A 27,011-nucleotide genomic window follows, 5' to 3' on the forward strand; every position below is an offset into this window, starting at 1 on the left:
GCAGTTGGTCCCTGGTGGTGGCGACGGTGACCGCACTCTGCTGATACCCGTTATCTCAACCAGTGCGGGCTTTCCCTGCCGCCGTGATTGGTCTTCCATACCAAGTCGACCAACAGTTGTGTGCTGAGCTGAGCTGGTGGTGCCCGTCCGCTCCCTTAAAACGCTCTCTCAAGCGGTCCTGGGGCCTTCGACCGACCGCCATTTGTGCTCCGGACTGGTCATTCTCGGCGGGCTTTGACCGAAATTAGTTTACGTGTCGGAGAGAAAGTTGTATAAAGGATAGACTGTTATGTAAGTTGAGTGGGAGACATTGATATAGTGTGAATATTAGGACCTTGCTAGTGTTCAGGATTATGGCTAAGGTCTTCAAGTGACGCAGGAGCTGGGGCGACCTTAGCACAGCACACGCATCATGACGTGCATCTGTGACTACACCTGGCGAGCTCTGTGCGCCCTGAAGGACGCCGTCACGTCACCCTGCACGTCAGCGGATGACGACCAGCCACTCGCAGCCTCCACCAACAACTCCAACACCTCCTGTGGCTCCTCTAACCTCGCCATCGACGACCGCGTCGTCGATGCTGACCTGGGCCTCAGCAACCCCGGTCTCGACGACGACTCCTTCACCACCGGCGTCCTCGAGCACTCGTCAGGATCATGGCGTCCGGTGCTGAGGTTCCACGACCCAATCACGAACGAACCGCACACGGACAGCGGCCACTGGACCAACCCGAGCCTCTTCACCGAGGTGGACCTGGGCGATGGCGCCCTCGTGGACGAAGTGGACGGCATGGGCGGACAGACCCACCACTGTGCGGAGTGGACGGACTCCCGAAGCACGACCAGAGAGTCCGGCTACGGCCGCTCGCTAGACGACAGCAATGGTTCTTCGTCCACGGATCCCTCAGTCTCCGTCGCCTACCAAGCCCCCACCATCACCGGAGTGAGTACTGCCTCCCTCACCGCCAACTATAGGCCTAGGCATTTCTAAAACAGTCCATAATATTAGTGCTATGAATGTATCACCCCTGGTAGCCATGTGGAAACAAAATGGATCATGCTGTGGTTAAACATATAACAATATAGCTATGTCCAGCTAAGCGTGTGTCAGCACGCGTGACCCCGCCTATTCTGGTCAACACACCCTCGCACTCCTTCCATCTGACCTTCCGCCTTAATCCACTGCCGCTCACAACACCCACCGGTTGAAATTACGATCCGGGAAAGAAAAACAAGGTATAAAACCGTGAAGAGATGGGTCTGAGTGTCTTACTTAGTGTCTTAAGACAGTGAAAACTTTCATGACATCCAAACATTCTTTCTACGTGTTCCCAACTTCATCTTTTAATAACCTTTCCATATCTTTGTATCATGTGGACATTAGTGCGGGTAACGGCATACCATAGATAGATATAATTTATCCCCAAACTCTTAAAAGTTTTCTAATTCACTTATTATTAGTTCTCAGAATTCTCGTATGGCTTCTATTCAACCATGCCTCCTGAAAGAAATGCTTCCTAAATATTCACACATTCGTCAACCGACACACATCACAACTCAAACGCTACTGTTTTCACACAATCTTACCTTTTTCTAAATTTCATTCAATATCTTTTCTCTCTTTACTCCTTGTGTAAATATTGTCTTCCCTTCAAACATCATTATTGTATCATTATCTTGCACCAATATACAGAACTTCCAAGTATATCTGTAGCAATAATATTATTCCATGCCGATGTTCCTTCCCTGCTATAACCTTTCTCACCACAACCATCTTGTATTTTCGACAAACACGACACGATGCACCCTTGCCATCCCTCATATCTAAACGAGTGACTCAGTCAATTGTTTCTTTAATCCTAAGCTGAATGAATAACTCCCGTAATATATAAATATTCCTAGTAGCTCTCCTGCTATATCATAAACTCCTAGGGACTAAAAACGACTTGTACAGACTTTAATGGTATAAAGACCCAGCATTTGATCGCGCTAAACTGTTAAGCGTGTGGTCGGACAGAGACCAGACTGTCATACCGAAAGGTTGTAGCATCGTGCCCAAGGGTCGTATCGTCGTGTGCGAAGATCGCACCCGTAATCCTCAAGGATCCTACCGTCGTGCACAAGGATCACACAGTCGTGCACAGGGGATTCACAACAGGGAATCAAATGGTCTTTTTACGAGTGTAGGAATTTTAGCGAGTTGTTGATATACGTTGTGGTTCTTGCACACAAGAGGTTGCGAACGTACGCACAGTACATATATGACGGGAGCGGACAGTGAATGCCACTTCATATGGTTTGAGGGTGAAGGAAAACTGATAATTCATGAGAAAAGTAACGGAGAAATTGTTCCGTTCCGTTTGATATGAATTAGAAATTACGAGACTCGAAGGTAAGCTATTCTACCTCTTAATTCATTCTTTAAACCAAGGACACCTCAGCCTGTGTTATATAACATCCCTAGCGTTGTGAGAAATACAATCCTGACTTTCATAAATGATTAGCACCTATGGGTGTGGAATATCTGATTGAAAGAATTCAAAATGGTTGCCATAGCAGACTCAGCACAACAGATAATAGCGATATTATGAAATAGCATTTCACGATTTTGTTTCTTCTATTCTTCCTGGTACAAAAATACGTCATTCATTCTATCGCAACGACGATCGGTCTCTTCATAGAGAAGAGATATCTTCTATGATATTAAATTCTCGAACTCCTTAGAGACTCGTTCTGATCTTCAGGTATATAAACAAATCCTAGTTTCTGCTGGGGGAAACTCTACGGGAGTCAAGAATATCACTTCACTGCTAAGATAATCCCAGGTAAACATCTGCTTTCGCTTGCATGTGTCGGCGACGTTTTTAATCGTAGAACTACATCTGAATTAAATATTTCGATGATGGCTATCAGCTGCAGAATAACAAAGAAGATATAGGAACTCCCATTCTCCATAGAGGTCCTCATCTGACGATGTTAAGCAGGCATGTTTTTGTGAATGCGTTGTGGGCACTGTGGAAACGGTGGCGGGAGCCTAGCCTAGCTTTGGTGCAGACGCACTATGTGGCAACTCCAGCAGACCGCCGCGTGGTCACGCCCTCCTCCAGCCACTTCCTCCTCCCTCCCTCCCTCCACACACCCACACACAAGGACATTCCCTCTCTATACACAATACATAAGCTGCATTATGTCGCATCACTGGTGTTAACTGCTCCCGACCGCAGGAGGTTGATACCGCGAGTCAAAAGTCACCTTGGCAAGGCTACACCACTGGGAGTTCAGTCTCGCCACAGAACGTCTCATTCCAAAGGCGCCTACATCTCCCTGCTACTGGGAGAAGTAACGTACCCTTTGGCTGCAGGGGCGTTTAAAAAAAAAGGGCTTGAGTAACCCCAGGGCTCTCATTGAAACCAGTCCTGGGGTGACTATAAATAGAAAATAAATGACGCATCTCACACTGCGCGTATTATGAACCCGTGATTTTTGTTTTTGTTTTTGTTGTGATGGATTACCTTAGTCCTTTGGAAGCCTTGTTTTTAACTGTATTCTTCGTATGGAATAGAAGCGATGTCATATAGGAACCATGCATATCTATTTCCTTGGTACATAGTTCTATGGTTCTATTTAGAGTATATCAAGTACCGAGCTTTCGCGTGCGGTGTGGCGTGAGCGTCCTTGGAAGTTAGGCTTCGTCCTCGACGGATCGGGGTAGCGGGCCTGCCAAACATAGCAGCCCTGTCTAGCGAAACGGGACATTACGGTAATCATGTTTGTTTTGGCATGCGAGTCATTCCCTGATTGCTACACTGAAAACCAACGTAGACTGATAGTTGAATATATTCTTGACATAAGTTCATGAAAAAGCAGATAAGCAAACGCAAGAAGCGTAGACAATAGCAGCTAATGCTGGTATGAGAAACATCAAGCTGATTCAGCCCCAGATTTTCCTGCTTGGAGAGTGTAAACAACGGCGGCTGGAGTATAGCTGCCTATGAATGCTGTCGACAGTTCCACCATAAACAGTTTTCCCTGATCAAAAATGCACGACTGTCGGTAACATCTACACTGCATTACTCATCGTTTCACTTTACAAATGTTTAGCTTATTCAGGCTCTAGCAAAAACAAAAAAATATATCACGCAGGTCCAATTCTTCTATTCATTTGGAATATTAACGTCTGAAACAAACTCTACCTTTTAGCATCGCCCATGGACCAATACCAGCGTCAAGGATCCGTTGAAGAATCTTGCCATATTGAAAAAGTAAATATATATTTTTTCTTCCTTACATGTGTATAAGACTTTACTCGATATGTGGGAAATATATATGTTAATACGAGGTATAACAGATCTATTTGATAAAGTTTATTATAATATTGGCTACGGGAGATGAAATATGTAAGGGGTTCAACCATCATTTTGCTCCATGGCTTATATTAAGACGTCTGCGGTGCAATCTTCATTTCACATATCTGATAATTCCCGTCATTAGATGAGATGTCACATTTTTATCACGTTACGAGAGAAATTAGTGGAGAAAATGTATTTGTTATCAGATTCGCCAAGTCTCCCTCTGGCGTGGACCCTTGTCGCTTTATATAAGAGAACGTATGATAGGGAGTATATGAATGAAAGCGGCTTCTATCGAACAAAAGGTGGATTAGCAAATGTGTCTTGTGATGGTGAACATTATTTATCTTTCCCCCTTAAATGCAAATAATCTTACCTAACTTACTGTGTTCAATAAATAATAACCAAGAATATGAAAACGTGTGATTGTAGTCTTTTTTTTACGCTATTATGGGCGTATTCTACAAGTACTATATCCTAGTACAGGGTAGAAACAACAGAAGTTTTCTTCCATACGTTATATTATCCATTGTAATTTAGAAAATGAGAGGGACTCCTTAACTGCAGAATTGAACTGCGCTTCACGTTTGATTTAGAGAGGAATATTTTCAAACTGAATAATTCCTTGTATTTCACTCAAAAGTTAGGCTTATTTCCTTTCACGGATCTTTGCAAAAATAGTCAGATTTATGTTATACATCAAAATGCCGGTGGATTTGATGATTTCTTTTTTTTCTGTCTGAGGAACAATAATTTCAAATCATACAAACCATTAAGCTTCTTGATCTCTTTCTTGTACGTAAATTGATCGATCCAGAAGTCGTAGACTGCTAAGTACTCATAAAGGCAGATATTTAAACCCTTAAGTTACACACACACACACACACACACACACACACACACCAAATGGCGTCCTAGATTCGTCTCTTCATTGTATATCTACTGACTGCTATAGTTCTCTCTTGTGTCTCCCCTGATGATGTGATTATTACACGAAAGTGCACTTGGGAACTTATCGTGTTTCATTTTCCCTGTGGACTCATACGAATATATATATATATATGAAGTCTGTTGGGGATGAGAGAGCTTGGGAAGTGAGTCAGTTGTTGTTCGCTGATGATACAGCGCTGGTGGCGGATTCATGTGAGAAACTGCAGAAGCTGGTGACGGAGTTTGGTAAAGTGTGTGGAAGAAGAAAGTTAAGAGTAAATGTCAATAAGAGCAAGGTTATTAGGTACAGTAGGGTTGAGGGTCAAGTCAATTGGGAGGTGAGTTTGAATGGTGAGAGGCTGGAGGAAGTGAAGTGTTTTTGATATCTGGGAGTGGATCTGTCAGCGGATGGAACCATGGAAGCGGAAGTGGATCATAGGGTGGGGGAGGGGGCGAAAATTTTGGGAGCCTTGAAAAATGTGTGGAAGTCGAGAACATTATCCCGGAAAGCAAAAATGGGTATGTTTGAAGGAATAGTAGTTCCAACAATGTTGTATGGTTGCGAGGCGTGGGCTATGGATAGAGTTGTGCGTAGGAGGATGGATGTGCTGGAAATGAGATGTTTGAGGACAATGTGTGGTGTGAGGTGGTTTGATCGAGTAAGTAACGTAAGGGTAAGAGAGATGTGTGGAAATAAAAAGAGCGTGGTTGAGAGAGCAGAAGAGGGTGTTTTGAAATGGTTTGGGCACATGGAGAGACTGAGTGAGGAAAGATTGACCAAGAGGATATATGTGTCGGAGGTGGAGGGAACGAGGAGAAGAGGGAGACCAAATTGGAGGTGGAAAGATGGAGTGAAAAGGATTTTGTGTGATCGGGGCCTGAACATGCAGGAGGGTGAAAGGAGGGCAAGGAATAGAGTGAATTGGAGCGATGTGGTATACAGGGGTTGACGTGCTGTCAGTGGATTGAATCAAGGCATGTGAAGCGTCTGGGGTAAACCATGGAAAGCTGTGTAGGTATGTATATTTGCGTGTGTGGACGTGTGTATGTACATGTGTATGGGGGGGGTTGGGCCATTTCTTTCGTCTGTTTCCTTGCGCTACCTCGCAAACGCGGGAGACAGCGACAAAGTATAAAAAAAAAAAAAAAAAAAAAAAAAAAAAATATATATATATATATATATATATATATATATATATATATATATATATATATATATATATATATGATTTTTGAACCTCTCCAGGTCCAAGCGGATGAAAGCTATGAATATCTCTCGTGGTTAGTGATGGGAAGGGCGACAGGCTTAAGGAGTACTGAGGACTTTTGGGAGGAGTGTGTGGAAGTGTTCTTATCAGTCCCATGGGAAAGGCAGGAGGAAAGGAAAAGAGTAACATACTGGTCTTGGGAGTCGTCCCAGGTGCTCAAGACTCAGTCATAAGAGATATATCAATTGATTTAGGTTACTGAGGTCATACAGTATCGTATGTTGAGTAGAGTTTATGTAAATCCTGATATTTTTGTGTAAAGTGGCAAAAGAGGGATTTAATGAAGAGTATTTGTATCATCAAACATTCATGATATTTGTAAAACTTGTTTCGCCAGGCTGGGAGACTAATATATATATATATATATATATATATATATATATATATATATATATATATATATATATATATATATATAAATATAAATATATATATATATATATATATATATATATATATATATATATATATATATATATATATATATAAAATCAATAATGCTTTATTAAACAAAAACCTTGGCCCAATCTGATAGTTGTAAGTAAACAAAAAATCACATTTTGTGAAGGCTTTTATGTAACCTGTAGCTTATTTCTTATATTCATCTTTCTTTGTAAGTCACCACCGTCTGTTGTATACAGATGTTCTGTTATGTAACAGCACTTGTGAACATGTTGCAAGAAATACATGCATAGATCTTTTTATTTCACTGATGTCGAGGGAAATCATCTTTTCTTTCTTAAGAAAGACGGTACGACCCTCCAACACACAATGGTACGACTATTGATTACGACGGTACGACCACTGGGTAGGGCAGGCTGTTCTCTGACCTCGACCTGTGAGCATTACTAGCGTTAAAAAAAAGGTCAATGCCACCACATTCAAGGCTCATACCATTGTGCTCAAAAGGCCGTTCCTTTTGTGCTCACTTGTAGCACCGTCGTGTTCAAGTGTCACAGAAATAACCGGGCCTTTTATTTAAACGTAATGGATCACATGTAATGGCTACACAAGAACTGACGTGGTCTTGTAGGATCTGTAAAGTGCCACGGGCCTACTAACAGTTGCTCAGCGCTTTCGAGCTTAAAAAAAAAATAATAGAATCTAAAAACTCAAAACTGCTAATAACAGAATAATTCATTTTGGATTCCTTTAAAAAAGATTACATAATGGCTACCTTTAAAAGGCATCTCAAGACATAAAAACTACATAAAATCATATATTTAGGCTTGTTGTCTGTTTACCCTGAGTATTGAGAGAGAGAGAGAGAGAGAGAGAGAGAGAGAGAGAGAGAGAGAGAGAGAGAGAGAGAGAGAGAGCCTGTGGCCCTGAAAGAGCCATTAGCCACCCTTGTGTGTGGCCCCTTAACACAGGCACATTAGCCTGCTTTTATCACAAGAGGTTACTGTGTGTGTGTGTGTGTGTGTGTGTGTGTGTGTGTGTGTGTGTGTGTGTGTGTGTGTGTGTTCAAGGTCATCATCATCACTGACGTTCGATGCCAGATTCGTGAGCTTCTGAGAACCACAGGTGGTGGGAGTGGGTCACTCAGCACCACAGGTAGTGGGGGGAGTGAGATAATGGAGATCACCCTCTGGCTTCCACTCACCCAGGAACACAGACTCGGGTGAACACAACAGGAGCCATATTGATTATGACCAACGCTAAATAGCTTAAATACGAAGAGGTTAATGAAAGGGAAAAAGAAGACATAGAGGAACGTACTTACCAATTCTGGAGAAAGTGAAGAAACTTTCAAAATGTGCTAGATCACAGTGAGTGGGAAAGACATGAGAATGTAGGGAGTTCCAGAGCTTCCACGTGTAGGAAAAGAAACAGTTATCAAAACGGCCCACCCCTGAGTTGACAATGGCCACGCGGCAATCATGTGATACAGCGGCTTGCCGAGTACTGCGTGGTCTAGCTAGGGGTGGGGGCACACAAGTAGCCAGCTCTCGGGAGCAAAACGAAACCAACATTGCGGCGAAGGGCAAGCGGGTCAAGTTTGGAAGTTAGCTCTGGATAGTTTATAAGTCGGACCACTTTCGACTCAACTCTGTCAAGTAAGGACGCTGAATCAGAACCACCCCCTCGAGATAACTGTGATACTCCGAAAAATCAATGAGACTAAGCATCTCAAATCTTAACCTAAAATCATTCATGTTTCCCCAATCTAAAGGTATTTAGTAAAATTTTCCCTCTTTCGGTTCACTGATGCTTCGGAATCATGATGCTTTGGATCAATGATGCTTCGGAATTATGATGCTTCGGATCAATGAATTTCGGAATAAAGTTATGAACCCACTCGGGGCTGCAGCTCCACCCGCCGTGGTCGAGGGTCCAAGCCGACTGACCACTCACCCAGACAATTATCTAATCTTCAAATTTTTAAAGTTTACTGTGAGGCAGATAATGGCGAGCTGACTTACAGTTGCCAGGAGCCCTGACGCGCGCCCACCCTGCCGCCATCTTTAAAGGGTAGGAGGATAAAAAGGGGGGAAACAATATTCAATTATAAATCGCATTATTCTCAATATATTTTGCTGATTATCAACCACAGTTCTAATGTAATCGACAGCATCACCGTCGCCTTCACACTGCACGACCCGAAATAGATATTTACCCACAAAAAGACAACAAAAAACATATATGAATATACACCAAGGATTGGAATCGAACCCTATGAGAGTGTTGGCTAAGTCGTACCGGTAAAATCACCTTATGTCAGCTGGGAACCAGGAAGACAGAAGAGCTCCGACGGCGTCACAACGTCTGCTTGGGGCAAAGTAGAATTCTAAATCGACTTCATTCTCTTTCATCGAGAATCATACTTGATCGCCGTTTCTCGAGTTAGCTAGGTAGCGCCAGGAAGAGACGGAGAAAAGGTCGCACCCACTCCCATCCATTTTCTAGCGGTCATGTGTAACGCTCCAAAATCACAGCTCCCGATCCACACAGACCTTTCCATGGTTTCCCCCCAGACCGCTTCACAAATCCTGGTTTCAGTCCACTGGCAGCACGTCGATCCCTGTATACCACATCCTGGCCATACTGAGAAATTAATCAGGTGGGTTTGGTCCTTATCGCACTGTTGTTAAAAACGTAAATTCTCTGCTGCGTCACAATAACGTTTACGTAAGTCATGAGACCCATTGACAGACCCAGACATCCTGTTGCTCGTGACGTCACCTACCTCCCTCCCCCTCCCCCGACCCCCCCACCCTTTTCCGCCCCCTCACCTCCCCACTGGTTCATCCGGGGCGCTGTCGCTGGCCATAGGAGGGGAACATTCCAGAGTCTTTCGGTCGACGGCAGAGGCGTGCGAGAACGATGATACAGGAGTTGGTTGGCTGGTTGGGTCTTTTGGCCTACCAGAGGCCCTTATGGCCGCCAACGGCAAGTCAAATCAACCCAGAGGATTAAAAAAAAAAAAGAAAAAAGAAAAGAAAAACCTCCTTCAAGTGTTAGGGATAATTCTAAGACCACATACGGTCTCACTGTGTATCTGGGTGGGTGGGTTCAGGACGGGAGGCGAGGGTGGCAGAGGGGTAGGGGATACAGAATATGGAGCAGGAGGTTGTTGAAGGAGATAACCGTGTTGTGAAGCTAGTCATGTCCTATCAATAACCGCCGCTGGGGCTCTTATCGTCAATCTTCACAGACATCGGGTTCATAAAAGCACCACTTGTTATTTAGGAACTCCGTGAAATTCAAGTGAAACGTGAAGGTCCCACAATCACAACTGGAGGGCTGGGAATTCTTCGACACGCCTCTTGTGTTTATCAACTGTGGATTATAATCTCTTTCTTTTTCTCCATACGATGGTAATTCTCATTGATCTGTTTATTTACAACCCGTTATGATCCGAGTCCTGCTGATATCATATCATTCGAATTTTTATCATAAACTGATCTAGAACACTTGAGAAAAAATCAGATAGCGGAGGTATAGTGAGTTTGGTGGAATACGGCAATGCGTCAGTCACGCGATTCCAACCCCCAGCAACCCTTCCAGTAAGTTAGGCTATGTCGGTGACCGTGCCTAGCTGACACATATCAGGAAACCGTCCATTACCGTTCTTGACGTAACCGTAAACCTAGCCAACAACAATGAAATAGGCATGCTCGAAGGGAGAAATATTTCTTTACCTCATTTGATTCAGTAGAGGACGACTACCATCCCGTTTTCTGTCACTTGTAACGAGCGAGATGATGATCTGTCCTGGTCTTCTGGTAGTGACACAAAAGCAGGTGGAAAACTTCGCTCCTCCAGTTCATTCATACACCAGCCTAGCCCAACACCCACATTTAACTAAGCCTAGCCATCACATCACATATATATTACAACCTACATTTATACCACAGTCTAGCCCAACACCCACAATTTTACGAAGCCTAGCTCATCGCCCATATTTACATTACAACCCACATTTACACTACAACCTAGATACTACAACCTACATATACACTACAGCCTAGCCATCACAATCACCTAGTATGAAAATGTTCATTGTCTACCACGAACATAATTATGACTGTCTTCAGTGCCTTCCAATCGCCTTTGCAATTCTTCCTCTTTCCACACGCTGCCTACCATCATACCCTTCCCTCTGCAACACTACAATATTTGTGGGTTTCGATCATATCTTCGTTTTCGTGACATATGTGTTGAGATCCGCTTTGTCATCTAGCCTTTGTTTTTGACTAATTCTTTTCCTGTAAATCTATGATCCTGATCAATGTGGTGTCATTGACCCGTGTCAACTCATACTAACACCTGCATGGCCGTACGACTCTTTGAGCTGGACGTAATTAGAGCCATTGAGGAAAGAGGTACAACCCTCGAATACTATGTATGGCCTGGGGAAAAGACAAACTGTCCGTACCTAATGATCGTAAAGCTGTGGTCAAGAGGTCAAACTCACAAGATGCCTTCCATGGGGGTTTCGATCCCTGAGTCTCTTGGTCATAAACCAACCAAAGTGAGCATTCATTCACGAGCAATAATTTCAACCGTTGCGATATTGTTTTTCCACAATACACGACACACGAATTCCCAATGTAAAATTTCGCGAAATGATAACACGAAAGCGCCAGTAACTTTAGTTAACACGAACTAAAGGCCAGAATGAACACAAGATATGCCTGTAACTTAAACCATACGTACATGCAGCATGCAGTCAAAGCTAGGCAAGCGGGCCAAAGCCTTTCTGAGGACTTCATGGCCATTAGCAGAACAGAGTTCCTTTACGTTTCAATTTTCCTGTGATTCAATGATCAATACATATCAGTTAGGTTACTAAGATGCTATGCCCAATCGTAGCACTTGACGATCATAGCACACTCATTATAAAATTAGCACGGTAAACAATGTCTTGATAGTGAAGTTAAACGACATTAGTACAACTTTTGGGCAATATGAACGTTGAACGTTCCCTTTCCCTAGTGGTGATGCATATCTTTCAACCGTTGACCAACATGTCCACGCTGAGACGCTATCAGGAAGATTAGGTTTTATCAGGAACAGGGCGTATGTCTTTACTATATTATCTGAGTGACAACTGACACTTTTCATAATGTAAATTATATGTTCCGCGTCACCACTTTTATACGACGAATCGTAACAGATCGGGAGCGTCGCAACTTCGAACCATCAGTGTGACGAAGCGATGTAAATAGCCTAGACTTGAAAGACGTGCCCTTACTGTAGGTTAGATAAGCATACATGTGATGCTTCTTGCCATCATAGTTATCCCTGTGTTAAGCACTTTCAATATACTGTCATCTGCTCACACACACACACATACACACACACACACATACACACAAAGATCAACATAAAAGTCCGTTTTAACAGAACTTCTGGAAAATCAGTCGAATATCTATGTAATCCACTAAACATATGAGCAATGATCTGGAGACTATGTGATCAACAGAACTTCGACATACACTAAGAAACGTTTATACATTGTGAAACATTTCTAAAACGTACACTGCATTTCAACACACACCACGCTATCTGTTATGAGTTCGGTACATTACGCAAGAGAAGATAGTTTTCCTAACCCCTATGAAAGTAGCAACAGTTGAAGTCATACAGTCTTTGAAATATCATGAAAACTGATCTCTGAAGTTCAGCAAGCCATATTTCACTAAAGAAATATATGTGATAACTTCACTTGCGTCAAGTTTAGACTCCAAGCTGGCAATACAGCACAATCTTTCATAGTAACAGCCGTGTTCGGAGTCGTCAGGGCTGACAGAGGCGTTGAATTCAAAGGTACGGGCTTCTGGTAGGAACTTAGCGGAAGCTGCTAGACGTGTGACGTTCCATAACCAACCATGTCACTCGGCTTCGGAACACAGCGTGACAGGTCACCACCAAAATGGCCAGGAAGCTGAGCATCAGCCGGTCGGACGCCGACGCCAGCACATAAAAACGGACGCGGATATCAGTTTACCTATTTTTAACAGCACCTGCATATTGTTTATACATGAGTTCACTTTCCAGATATATACTGGTCGACACACCATGTTCTACCTGATGTGTATAATAGGTCAGACATCAATAACTTTGAAAATTATCTGATTTAAGACGAAATTAGATTAAAAGTTTATCATCAAAGTTTCTGAATTCAAATTACTCGCAGGAATATGTGAAACATTCATTCTCTTAAAGGTCCATTCAATTTACATACATATATAGATAGTTAAATAAATCTATCTATCTATCTATCTATCTATCTATCTATCTATATATATATATATACATATATATATATATATATATATATATATATATATATATATATATATATATATATATATATATATATATATATATATATCTACACTTGCACCATTTTCTGTTGACAAAAATGGAGTCCATCATTTCCTGCTAATGGAAGTAGCGCAACCTTGGATCGACAGTAGCCCCAGGAAAAGAGGTGCTGGGGAAATTCTTATATAACCTCTACTGGTTCTAATCCGGTATCTCGAATGAAATTATCTTAACGAGTTATCAGAGTCACATTTCCAACGCTCACATTCAGATAAATCAATTAACTCTCGCCGACAGCGAGGTATGCCATGGCTTAGTTACCGTTATGCAATGAAGATGCCTCGCATGGCCAACCAACCGGGTTATGCAACCAGAAATACCTCTATGATCAGCTGGATTATGCAATGGCAATACCTCACGCGACCGACCAATAGGATAATACGATAGAAATACCTCACGCGACCGACCAATAGGATTATACGATAGAAATAACTCACGCGACCGACTAATAGGATAACACAGAAATACCTCACTCGACCGACCAATCGGATATTACGATAGAAATACCTCACACGACCGACCAGTAGGATAACAGGAGAAATACATCGAAATACATCACGCGACCGTCCAATAGGATAACACGATAGAAGTACCTCACACGACCAACCACAAAGATTATACGATAGAAGTACCTCACACGACCGACCAACAGGAAAACACGACAGAAGTACCTCACACGACCGACCAATCATATCACCCCTAACTTGAGCATCTTAGACACACACGTCAACAGATAAAAGCGGTTTCAACCGTTACTTCCACAGTCACTTTACCTTGAAATTATCCCAGCCTGGTTTACCCAAACGACCAAAGAATACCAGTCAGTTCCCTTCCAGTACGATGATACAGTTTCGGTCATGTTATCTAGGGGGCTTAATTAAGCAGTGGCTATTTTAATTTTGCCTTCCGTACTCAGTCAGTCGATAGGGGCAAGCCATGGAGGACGGCCAGGGTCCGGCAACACCCACATGCTACCCTACCCTACCCCCAACCCCCGCATGGGTGTGTTCATCCCATCGTACAGTATCTACCGCGCCGGGCGGGCAATCACCTCGTGTCCCATTGACTGACTGTCTTGAAATACATTTCATCTATCTACCAACAATGACCCGCCCCCCCCCCCCCCCTTTGAGCACGACGGGACGACCTTCAAGGGCGGATGAACGACCCTTGAGATTGAAGGGACGACTACTGAACACGTTATGACCCCTTGAGCAGGACGTTACGACAGTGAGGTATGACGGTCAAGGTCAAGCAGACATACGTACACAAGGATCCTTCTCGAGTGGTTAACAATTTTTTTGCAAATGGAGTTAAAATAATTTCATAATTTCGCCCGTATTTATGAATATATGAACGGTAAATACACATACCTCACATACGCCGGGAAAATATAATTAACGAACCGATAGGGGAGGTCATCTGCAGGCCAGTATTAGAAATATCTTTAAGACCTCTCCATGGCCGCCGATACTGCTCAGGGTGTATGTCGTCTTACAATTATGTTGAACACCTGAAGAAGGTGTTCGAGATTGAACACCTGAAGAAGGTGTTCGAGACTGAACACCTGAAGGCGTTCGAGATTACTTTTCTTCGGCCTTTATGCCCCTGGTTAATAACAAGCCTATAATAAACACCCTTAAGAGTCATCACCAGTGAACGACAGGGTCTTTGGGTAATATCGCCTGGCCTTTGACCCGGTCGATCCCTAAGGTGCGAGGTCAGAGGCCACGTCATTATTACAAAGGGGTCAGACCCCGTCGTCCCCCAAAAGGGGGTAAAGTTCACGGATGGAGAGAGAGAGAGGGAGAGGCTTGGCCATACAACACTTCCTGGGTTGTCTCGATACCCCTAACTAGATTATACCACATCAGGCTGGTCAAATCTGTACCTGATAAGACAACTGTTGATGCTCAAGGAGATACTGCGATATACTTCGACGATCGTGCGGGTGTTTGAGGGGTCAGCAACGAGGAAAACGGCTGACACATGTATACCCAACGCTGGAGGAGAGAGAGAGAGAGAGAGAGAGAGAGAGAGAGAGAGAGAGAGAGAGAGAGAGAGAGAGAGAGAGAGAGAGAGAGAGGCATCGGTGGAAATGATAACGACCTATTCAAATCCTTCAGCACGGCTATACGACCCCTTACAGTACATGACATTACAAACGGGTCGTACTGTTGTGTTCAAGGGTCGTACCGTTGTGCTCAAGGGTCGTGCAGTCGTACTGGATAAGGTTCGATGAAAGTGTGGGACACTTGAAGTGGTACAGATGAATTGTCTAAATCTACAAACGCCAACACGCGCGAACGAATGCCACATAACTCCTCGACTGGTTGTCTGGGCTTCATGCTCACGAACTACCTGGAACTGGTTGTTTAGGCTTCATGTTCACTAGCTACCTGGGTCATTAAAGTCGTCACCGACAAGTCACAAACAAACACCTGTCAATAGAAAAAAAGAAAATTTTAACACCTTCTTCAGGTATTTGATATAATGCTACGACCATACAAAGCTGTCACTACACACAGGGGCCCTTGTGAACGCACATATAGAGCACCCTAAGTCATGTCCCCGCGCATCACACGGGTGACGCTATATACTGTCGCGTGTGAGGCTTCTGCTTCATCCATGCATCATCAGTGTGAGGGTGGGTGTGTGTGTGTGGGTGCGTATCCAGCTCTCGTGACCCCTGGGCAGCTGGCTGCACGTGACCTCGCTATCGTCCTCCTACTTCTAAAGTCTGTCAGATAAGCCTCGAGAGCCGAGCCCCCCCGCGGTCTGGTCATCTTAAGACTCCCCGTGTATCCAACTGGGGCATGAACGGTCGGCGGCGGGGCGGGGCGGGGCGGGGGTAAAGACACGGGGCTATCAGGCACACCTTAAAAAAGGGTGTTGGAAGCTGCGTCGTCTTGCGGTGCGAGGTTGCGAGGTGCGGGAGGTCGCGTCCGGACCATTATGCATGACTTCTGGACGTCATCATGTGCGGAGAAATGAAAATGGTCAGCCACCAGGTGTTGAAAAAAATACTAACGGTATCTTGATTGCAATCTCTATGTACCCATTAACTAATGATATGAAGCAATATACAAGATATTCATACTGAATCCATTCGATATATATATATATATATATATATATATATATATATATATATATATATATATATATATATATATATATATATATATATATATATATATTCCCGAGTTAGGTCCACCGCTCGCCTGACTGTCTGTCATCATTACTTGCAGTTCGTCAGTAACACTGGGAAACCCAGCGATCTGAAATGCCTTTCGCTTGCAACATAATCATATTCTCACTTCTTCCACGAGGCGCCATCCGACGTTGAAGTACTCGTGCATGACATCACGCATATTTCAAATGCTTGGATATGACGTCAATACGCACACTAGAGAGCGGATGTGTTTTTGAGACGTTTGACCCGTCACCTCCAGTGCGATCGTCCAGATGTTTCCCTGACGAAACCACGTTCGCTTGTTTCATATATACAGAGACTTCTGACATCATGCCCAGTGCTACTATGTGTCTAGGCTTGAGACGGGATGCGTAGGTGCTGGTGTCTGGGGTTATGGGACTGTGCATAACAGCTCAGATGAACCGGGTGTCATATCCCTAGGCAGGCTATGATGACGTGAATACATATGGTTCGTGTGGGTCTAGCTGGGACGCCGAAACGTCATCGCCAGGTTCCACCGGGCGATCAAAACACCCCAGGGACAACGCAAGAACACCCTGCGCACCAACTGGGGGGCGCGGGAGCCACCTGCAGGCCAACAAAGCAGTGACGGGTGGTGGAACAGCAGAGCAGCTAACAACAGCGGGCATCACAGGTGAACAAAACAAGCACAACAACAACAACACGCATACCAACTTTAGGGGGGCCCCCAAAGGTGAACAAGCAAAAACACAACAACAACAACAACAACAGGCATACCAACTTTAGGGGCCCCCAAAGGTGAACAAGCAAAAAACACAACAACAACAACAACAACAACAACACGTAACAATAGACTCGCACCAAACACACCGCCACTTGGAGAATATCGAAGAAATATCTTCCCTGTATCTTTTATCGACGCTGCTCGAACCCCATCGTATCTTCAAGATAAAGACTTATAAATTATACAAGCTGTTATGACATTAGCGGTACCTCAGCTGGCTTGTTTACCCCTCAGATTACGATATTATTATAAACAAGAAACCTGACGATTTTGTGAAGACTAAGCCCGCACCATACCGCATTCAAAACAAGTGAGACACTGTTTGCGCCTCTTTCCCTACAAGAATAATTCCTCTCCATGATTTCTCTGCGACACATCTGTATATCTTCAAAGTCTCTACACTAATGAATGACTTTGTGATTTCTACCATAACCGCCAACAGCCTCACAAGGACCCAGTGGTCTGTAGCTGACTTGATTCCCTAGTACGGACCACATACACCTTGATAGTGGTGTGTATGTGGTCTTAGAATTTTCTTTAACACTTCACGAGGAGAATAAATATCTTTCGTTTGGCGGATATAACTTAGAATTGGCGGCCTTAATGACCCAGGCAACTGATACGCCTAAACCCCAAATAACCAACCAACCCAACCCTAAAACTCGCTTTCCAACCAACTTGGCGGACGATAATTTACCAACTCAGCGACAAGAAAAAAGAAAACCCAACCTAATTCAATCCATGTGAGGTTAAGTACGCCTATAAATAGATGATAAAATGTTTTAACATTATCATCTCAGACATTCACGTTATCGTATTTCTTAACTCATTATCATCAGTCTTGTTAGCTTAACTGTTTGGTCGAGCTGGAGGAACGAAACGGGGTCGAACGGACCAGCGGCGGACCACAACCGACCATATCACTTCGACTGTTGTACCCTTGTGGTTAGCTACCGTAACAAAATAGTTAAATCTAATATCAAAATTCTTTCCTTTTTTCCCGTGTATTGCCGTACATATATCCATAACGATATCAAACGGTAGTGCTCTGTATTCTTATATTAAAGATTTATTTATTTACACAAAAATGTAAATGATATCTGATTGTTCAATTTGGTCTGCGTTGGTGTTTAATCACTGTGAGGGAGATCCATGTTCTGCATGGTGTTCGGTGCAGAAATTCATCCTTACCAGTTATTCATCGTACGCGGACCTTTCAAAATTCACAAATCTTAACTTTTAATTTCGTTGATCTAACGAAAGGATGGAGGGGGAGGTGGGTAACGGCTGAGGATCATGCATAAATAATACCGAATTAACAGAATAAAACTTGATATACTGTCCAGTGTACGTCACGCTAACCAGCATATTTAACGAACTCATTTAAATGTGATAAATAACTCACTACCTGAGGGGAAATGATAGGCTAACATTAAGTGTGTGAACATGGCGAGACGACCCTTGAACACGACCCTGCCAACCTTGTCCGCAACGGTACGACCCTTGATCACAACGGTACGACCACTTAGCACAATGGTACGATCATTAATCACGACGGTACGACCACTGAACACGACGTTACGACCACTGAGCACGAGTGTACGACCACTGAGCACGACGGTAGGACTACTACCCTTTGGCACGACGGTACGACCACTGAGCATGACGGTACGACCATTGACCACGACGGTACGACCACTGAGCATGACGGTACGACCCCTCAGGGTGTTGTCGTCGAGTGAATGGTACCAAACCACACCAGGACCCCACACCTGGGCGACGGTACGACCATCCCATGTCAGACCCAGATTAGTTTGAGGTCGGAGGGGTCATGTTTATCGATCTTCTGAGATGTTCACGGATTCCACGTTGCTGGTGACTAGATACGGGTTAATCAGCAACTCTTTTTTTTCTGCTTATCATCTAGATTCAGTGGGGGTAATTAACCAGACTCGTTGAACACGAAAGTTTAAGGGTTAAAGATACACAATGGGTCTTGGGCACGAAGATGGCAAGGGATAATAAAGTAAGGTGTGAATGGAGGAGACGAAATAGCGGCCTCTGAAAGTCGTGTCTACATTGCGACAGACATTCATCATCTTCCTCCCTCTTGGTCAACGTACTGTAACGTCCTTACATCTTGTCTTCGTCAGGCCTTCAAGGTGGTGGTGCAGAACGAGACGAGGTGCTGGTTCGTTCTGCGGCGGTACAACGAGTTCCTCATGCTGCAGGAGATCATCAAGAACAAGGTACTTGTACGACCCACACACACACACACACACACACACACAACTTGAGAAAATTTACGCTACCTAATAGGCGATTTAGGAATATGGTAGAGAACGAATCGTCCTCTTTATCATTCACTCTCTAACGTATCTTTCAAAAATAATCATATATATATATATATATATATATATATATATATATATATATATATATATATATATATATATATATATATATATACAGGTATTGATAAATAGTGATGATGTTTGATTTATATCAGCACTTGTGTATATATACACCACTGTCAATAATAATGATGCTATTTGCTTTATATATGATTACGATTTATCAAGTGACTATCGTACGATTAATGTTGATGTTGTGGCTGTAGGTGCGTGACGCTGGGGTCCAGCTACCGACGCAGGAACCGGTCGAGCGTCACCACTTGGACGCCTTCATCCAAGCCGTCATGATCGACCCCAGGATCGTCACCATGTAAGTCACACCTCACAGCCTTCCTACGCTCTGTACAGACTGTTAACGTACCTCTCCCACTTTATCGTAATATCATATAGACATCAATAACGGGCGGTGGTGTGGGAAGGGCATTCTGTAAATCTGGCAGTCATGAGATGGGTAGGAGGCGTCCGCTGTCAAGCGTCCCTGTAAACCGCGATGGCCAGCGAGGCGTCGCACTTTGGAGGTCGCTGCTCATTCCTGACTGCTACACTGAGCTACGGAGGAGGTAGTGTGGGGCATGGGGTTTATGCACGTGTCGTATACATAACAGCTGACTGCAGGATCACATTCGCTTTCTCCTCACAGAGCGGAGGTTAGGGAGTTCCTGCAGCTGGACCGCTTCCGAGCGTCGTCCAGCAGCAGTAGCGAGACGAGCAGCGCCCCGTCCACGCCCTCCGTAGTCCTCGACCCTCGTTTCCTGATGCCCCCGGGGGCGCCAGCTCCCTCCAGGTGAGGCATCTGACTCTCTGTCACTCGAACGTATGCAAACACAGATGATATCATAGTGTTTTATCACGTTATTTGTGGGTACTGTGCCCGCCACAATGTTGAGACGTTTGCAAATAGAACAACTCTTGCTCGCTACAGGAAGCCGCTCTCCTGTAAGAGTGAGAAGGAACGGGAATTCGACCTGGGCATCTCCAGCAATCACACTAACACCCTGAAGTCACAAACCAGCATTGACCTCGGCTGCACCGAGAAAAAATCGTAAGTGTTCGAGGCACAGAAGTTGTTATACAAAGTCTGTCACACACACACACACACACACACACACACACTGTGATGGTTAGTTAGCCCGACTACCGCCTCCTTCATCATGCTCCTCCTCCTCCTCCTCCAGGCTGACGCCGTCTGACTTCGAGTTTCTGAGCGTGGTCGGGAAGGGCAGCTTCGGGCGGGTGATGCTGGCCAGGTACCTCGAGGACGACAAGATATACGCCGTCAAGGTCAGTCAGTGTTCCGCTACACTCTCTCTCTCTCTCTCTCTCTCTCTCTCTCTCTCTCTCTCTCTCTCTTCGCTGTAGAGTGCGTGTCCTCCAAACGTCGCAAAGTCTTCTGGACTCTGTTCCTTCATCCGTGATCCACGCCTCCAAACTACCTCTCTATATCTCCATGTATCAGACGTGTGCTGCTCATGTCTCGTTCCTAAGATGATATACAACAACGCTGTGAAACCTGTGCCATACACACACACACCTCACCCATTTACCCAGAGTATATCACGTTCCGTGCGTTCCTCTCTCTCTCCCCAATACGCAGGTCCTGAACAAGAAACTGATCGTGAGGCGGAACGAGACGGCGCACGTGCTGAGCGAGCGGTCGGTGCTGATCAAGGTGCTGAACCACCCGTATCTGGTGCAGCTCCACTTCGCCTTCACCACCACACACAAGATCTTCTTCGTCCTGGACTACGTCAACGGCGGAGAGGTGAGGAAGGAGCTTTACCCAAAACACCCACCCACACACCTCTCACTGGGAGGTTCGGGGTTACGGTCCGACATTACTGGTGATAAATAGTGTCATGATCATTGGATGCACCGTCGTTTAAAGTGAATTAACGCCGGTCGTTTCTTCTTTTTTTCCCAATCTGCAGCTTTTCTTCCACTTGCAACGGGAGCGGGTGTTCACAGAGTCGCGAGCGAGGTTCTACGCTGCCGAGATCTGCTGCGCTCTCACCTACATGCACAGCCAGGTAATACCGCCCCTCCTTACCCTGTACTGATCCACCAACACTCCCTCACTTGCATGGATGGTACTCTCCAACACTCCCTCACATGCCTGGACAGTACCCTCCAACACTCCCTCACATGCCTGTCCAGTACCCTCCAACACCACTGCCTCACACACCTAGATCGTGTCCTGCGACCGACCATCTAGCCCCTAACATTGGTCTAACCTCGACTGACAACCTTGACATTGGTAGTCTCACCTCGCTAGCCTGCCTAACAACCCTCGCCAATCTGGACATGGCTGGCCTTACCTCGCGTCCCCTGGCCACAGATACCGTCGACCGACCGACGTACCGACCTTGATATTGCTCATCTCTGATATGCCGTTGACCGCCCTTGGGGATGGTGGTCACCTCCGACCGGTCATACAAAGACGCGCCAAGGGAAATTCAGACGGCAACAGAACACTGGGTCCTTTGGTGTGTATTCAGCTCGGTGTATACGTTAGAAGGCAGAGATGATTCGGAGAGAATGACACGCAAGATGTAGGTGTTGACCAAGGAGGCGCAAGTAACGTTAACCAAACCACCATAACCCTACTATCGACACTTTAACTTTGATGATATTCCTCCTAACCCCGGCACATGTCTCTGGCCTCTATCGCCATCGTTATCTTCGCCTCAGTACCTCTTGACCCCAGGTCAGGGCGTAGGAGGAGGGAATCCCAGAACGGGTGTCATATCAGCTCGCAACCAAACGGTCGTCCTTGTCATCATGTTCGGTGGCCCTATCAAAGGCCACGCCCCAGGTCCCTCGCAGCCTCCTCTATCTTAACAAACGAGGGCGGGGCGAGAGATGTCAGGGTTCACATTCCTTTTCTTTCTTCTTCTTCTTCCTCCTACTTTCTTATCAGACTTTACCACGGCGGTCGGCAAGATAGCCAACTCCGATCCTGTTAAAGGTTGCACCCGGTCGCTGTTACCAGTCGTCCCTATCGGACCGCGATGATAAAATGTTATAACAGAAGAAGCACCACCACCGCCGCCGTTATCTCAGACCCCTAGTTCGTTCTTCGGTCTACTCGACCACATGTCATCTTCCTAACATACGTACCCCTGACCTGGGCTTGTACAAGTCTTCCTCCTCCTTCCCCCAGTGGCTTGCTCGTGCCTGCGTGTTGTCTGGACGGGAGTCATCTGCTGGCGCGTCCGGCCTGATCTTCTCTATGCCTTTGACCCAACCCTTACCTTGACTCGCGTCATGATTCTAGCCCGACTCAGGGACGTCTCACACCAGCACTGTCCCTCTTAGTCGTGCTGATCCTAACAGCTCTGGCGTCCCTCCATATCCGAGGCGAATAGATTTTCGTCTTTACTCCCGTGTTATGTTGTGATCGCGTTCTATATTCCACATGAGGTAATATATGTTATTCTTGGTGTCTCTACTGTTCTTTATACTCAAGTATCAGCCGGTCACAAGTCGCCTAGGTATTGAAGCAGGGTTTATTTGAGGATTCTCTCTGTCCTGTTCATTGGTTCTCTCGATTTCTCAATATTATGGAAGTCCCTTACTTCTGTCTCTTTCGTTCCGACCATACTACTTGTCCTCGTCACCTTCAGCACTTCTATTCCCGTCAGTGTCCACTAACCACCCAACTGACCTCGTGTCTCCCCTACCTAACTCCCCTCCTAAACTGACAACTAACCCGTCGATGGTCTTTCCTCAGGGGATCGTGTACAGAGACCTGAAGCCAGAGAACATCCTGCTGGACGCCGAAGGTCACATAGTGCTGACGGACTTCGGTCTGTGCAAGGAGGGTCTGCAGTTCTCCTCCTCCAAGACGGCCACCTTCTGCGGCACCCCGGAGTACCTCGCCCCAGAAATCCTTAAGAAGCAGGTGCGTGGACGTGAAAGCAGCTAGCGAGAGGTCACAGCAGTGCGCGTGATCTTGTACATGAATGAAACCACGAAGAAAAAGAAACACTATACGTTCCCAAGTGCACTTTCGTGTATGATCATTACACGAAAGTACACTTGGGAACTTACCGTGTTTCATTTTCCTCGTGGTTATACATATATATATCCTTTGTCGTGTTTATCTTAGACTCTGATGGTGTTTTCAAGGCATTAACCAACCTTCATATACTCCAAACCCACCACAGTACTGATTATAATAACACAGCATCACAGGCCTACATGAATACACTTCCGCTCGTATGCAACATATTCATCTTTTAATTCCTGTCGGCAGCCGTACTCGAGGGCCGTGGACTGGTGGACGCTGGGCGCCGTGCTATACGAGATGTTGTACGGCCTCCCGCCCTTCTACTCCCGCGACACCCCTGCCATGTACGATGCCATCCTAAACAAGCCCCTCAGACTTAAGCACACCATCACTCTCAAGGCCCGGGACATACTGCAGGGGGTAAGAGGAACTACATCACCCCCTCATCCTCCAGTACCTTCTTAATACTTGAGCCCCCTGTCACCCCCTCATCCTCCAGTACCTTCTTAATACTTGACCCCTTGTCACCCCCTCATCCTCCAGTACCTTCTTAATACTTAACCCCTTGTCACCCCCTCATCCTCCAGTACCTTCTTAATACTTGAGCCCCTTGTCACCCCCTCATCCTCCAGTACCTTCTTAATACTTGAACCCCTGTCACCCCCTCATCCTCCAGTACCTTCTTAATACTTGACCCCTTGTCACCCCCTCATCCTCCAGTACCTTCTTAATACTTGACCCCTTGTCACCCCCTCATCCTCCAGTACCTTCTTAATACTTGACCCCTTGTCACCCCCTCATCCTCCAGTACCTTCTTAATACTTGAGCCCCTCATTGTTCTCCCCACACAATCAAAGCTCGCGAAGACCAGAGTATATCCTAAAGTCACTGTGACCTGTTACTTATTAACAAACACTTTCCTTATCTCTCCTCTGTTGATAGTAGTGATAACGACTTCAATATACCGTGAAATATATCCTCATTCATTAATTACGCCAAGTTATCATTCATTATTTGACTGCATACTAATAACCCCGAGATTATGGGCATGTCTATGAATCTAAAGTCATACTGAAAGAAAAATATGAAGAAAATCGAAGTTCACGTTCACACTATTTCTTTATCATTAGGAAAACGGGTAGGGATACGGTTTACGACCAATTATATATATAATATATATATATATATATAAGTGTGGGTGTGTGTGTATGTGTGTGTGTGCGCCATGAGGCCTCACTGACACGCCCTTCTCTTCCCCTCACAGCTGCTGCAGAAGGATCCACGGGAGCGGCTGGGCGCCGGCACCCGGGACGGCGAGGAGGTCAAGAGCCAAGAGTTTTTCAAGGCCATCGACTGGGACGTGGTGTCCAGGCGCGGCCTGCATCCTCCCTTCGTCCCTACCGTGGTGAGTGAATGAGAGAGAGAGAGAGAGAGAGAGAGAGAGAGAGAGAGAGAGTATCTTAAAGGTAATCCCGACTTGACTCATGAAGTAAGCACGTTCTCCTGCAGTGCGTTCACGTGGTATTTTCTCTTCCTCCGTTGCAGAACGGCGCGGCGGACACCAGGAACGTGGACCCGATGTTCACGAAGGAGGCGGTGATCGGCCACTCCCCCGCTTCCCCAGCCCACCTCTCCGCCTCCGTCCAGGCCGTGGACCACGTCTTCCAGGGCTTCAGCTACGCCCCGCCCCTCGAGGTCGAGGTGCAGTGAAGCCACCGCTGTCGGCGGGCGGTGATCCCACGAGACCGAGGACGCGACCTTCTTCTTCGGGGTTCAGATGGGAGACGCCTGCTGTGTGTGTGTGTACACGACTTCGACTACCCTGGACGAGGAACCCTCACGACACCAGCTTCCACACCGTCATATTGGAAGCCCCCTACGGCTCTCTCTCTCTCTCTCTCTCTCTCTCTCTCTCTCTCTCTCTCTCTCTCTCTCTCTCTCTGTACCAGGTTCCTATCGTCACCACCGGAGCCGCGTCATCTGCAAACAGCAACCGACACATCTCCCGTGAGTCGTATGGTCTACACGGGTCGACCTTCTGCAAGGAGCTAGAGGGCGCTCCTGCCTCATCCACCTCCGCCAGTTCTGGGCGACAGGCAGGCCAGCTGGAGGATCGTCCTCTGTCGTTTCATAAAGGCAGCTTTTATCCGAACGTGATGCGAAGAGGCGGAGGACAGTACGACATGCGGTTGTTCGACGGGACAATAACGGCAGACTAGTCAGGTGAACACCCACGAACAGGTTCAATCGAGGAACAAGTGATAAAATATTTATGTTCATAGAAACATTAACGCTCAGTGAGAAACAAAGAAAGTGTTTCGGACTGGCCTGCACGAGCTTAATCGAACGGCAATATCTATTGCTTCGAACTCAACAGTGAAGCAGCTGGACAGTCTTCTGGGTGCCAGGCTTTATTCCAGAGATAAGGCAAACAACAGAAGTGTTGTATATAGCAAACAAAAGCTCTTTCGTGAACAAACAATAAATTTCGATGGTCTATACGTGTGTCTGCTGTCAGTCAGTCAAGTGTGCGGCCAGACGATGAACCGTACGCTGTTGCGCGTTCGAACATTTTACGAAAAGAAACGAACCAGGCAAGGAGGACCCTGCGCCTATTGAGGACGCTGGCCGAGACGCCAGTGTGTATGGCAGTAGGACGCAAGGCCTTGTGAAAAAGTGTGTAGTCAATACTGTACATTACAGTCTCACTTCAATGCAAATTCGATTTATAAAAACTGACCCATTTTCTTTAGTGAATGAGACGACGCTACTCTTGGAGAAGAGGTTGTCGTTTTCTATCGAAACTCTTTTTTTTTTTATCATAATGGAGGTTTATCTCCTCCGTCTTGGTGCTCGCTATTAGCGTTACTCTCGATGTTTCGAATTATTTATTGTGTAGCGTTGCGTCTGAGCTGTTGGAGGGCGGCTGACGCGGTGCCCCTGACGTCAGCCTGGTGTTAAGTCTGGGCTGTTGAGGGGCAGCTGACGCGGTGCCCCTGACGTCAGCCTAGTGTTAAGTCTGGGCTGTTGAGGGGCAGCTGACGCGGCGCCCCTGACTTCAGCCTATGTTAAGTCTGGGCTGTTGAGGGCGGCTGACGCGGTGTCCTGACGTTAACTTGGTGTTACGTCTGGGCTTCTGACGCCCTGCTCATGTCAGCTCATGTTTCTGTGATACAAACTTAACAAGTGGGTTCAGCGTCTAATTCCATGAGGAAAAACAAAAACAAAAAAGATAAAAAAAG

At 45.6% G+C, this 27,011-nt stretch overlaps 1 protein-coding gene across 1 annotated transcript; it reads left to right on the plus strand.

Moving 5' to 3' along the window:
- Positions 1 to 27,011, plus strand: LOC139766320 (serine/threonine-protein kinase Sgk2-like). Its single transcript, XM_071694809.1, has 12 exons — positions 1 to 943; positions 19,500 to 19,595; positions 19,967 to 20,070; positions 20,401 to 20,544; positions 20,683 to 20,802; positions 20,936 to 21,041; positions 21,355 to 21,522; positions 21,689 to 21,787; positions 23,491 to 23,661; positions 24,016 to 24,189; positions 25,034 to 25,174; positions 25,315 to 27,011. The coding sequence occupies exons 1-12, from the start codon at positions 413 to 415 to the stop codon at positions 25,477 to 25,479; spliced, it is 2,019 nt and encodes a 672-aa protein (XP_071550910.1). The 5' UTR covers positions 1 to 412; the 3' UTR covers positions 25,480 to 27,011.

This window comes from Panulirus ornatus, chromosome 57, assembly GCF_036320965.1.
Source record: "Panulirus ornatus isolate Po-2019 chromosome 57, ASM3632096v1, whole genome shotgun sequence".
Classification (NCBI taxonomy): domain Eukaryota; kingdom Metazoa; phylum Arthropoda; class Malacostraca; order Decapoda; family Palinuridae; genus Panulirus; species Panulirus ornatus.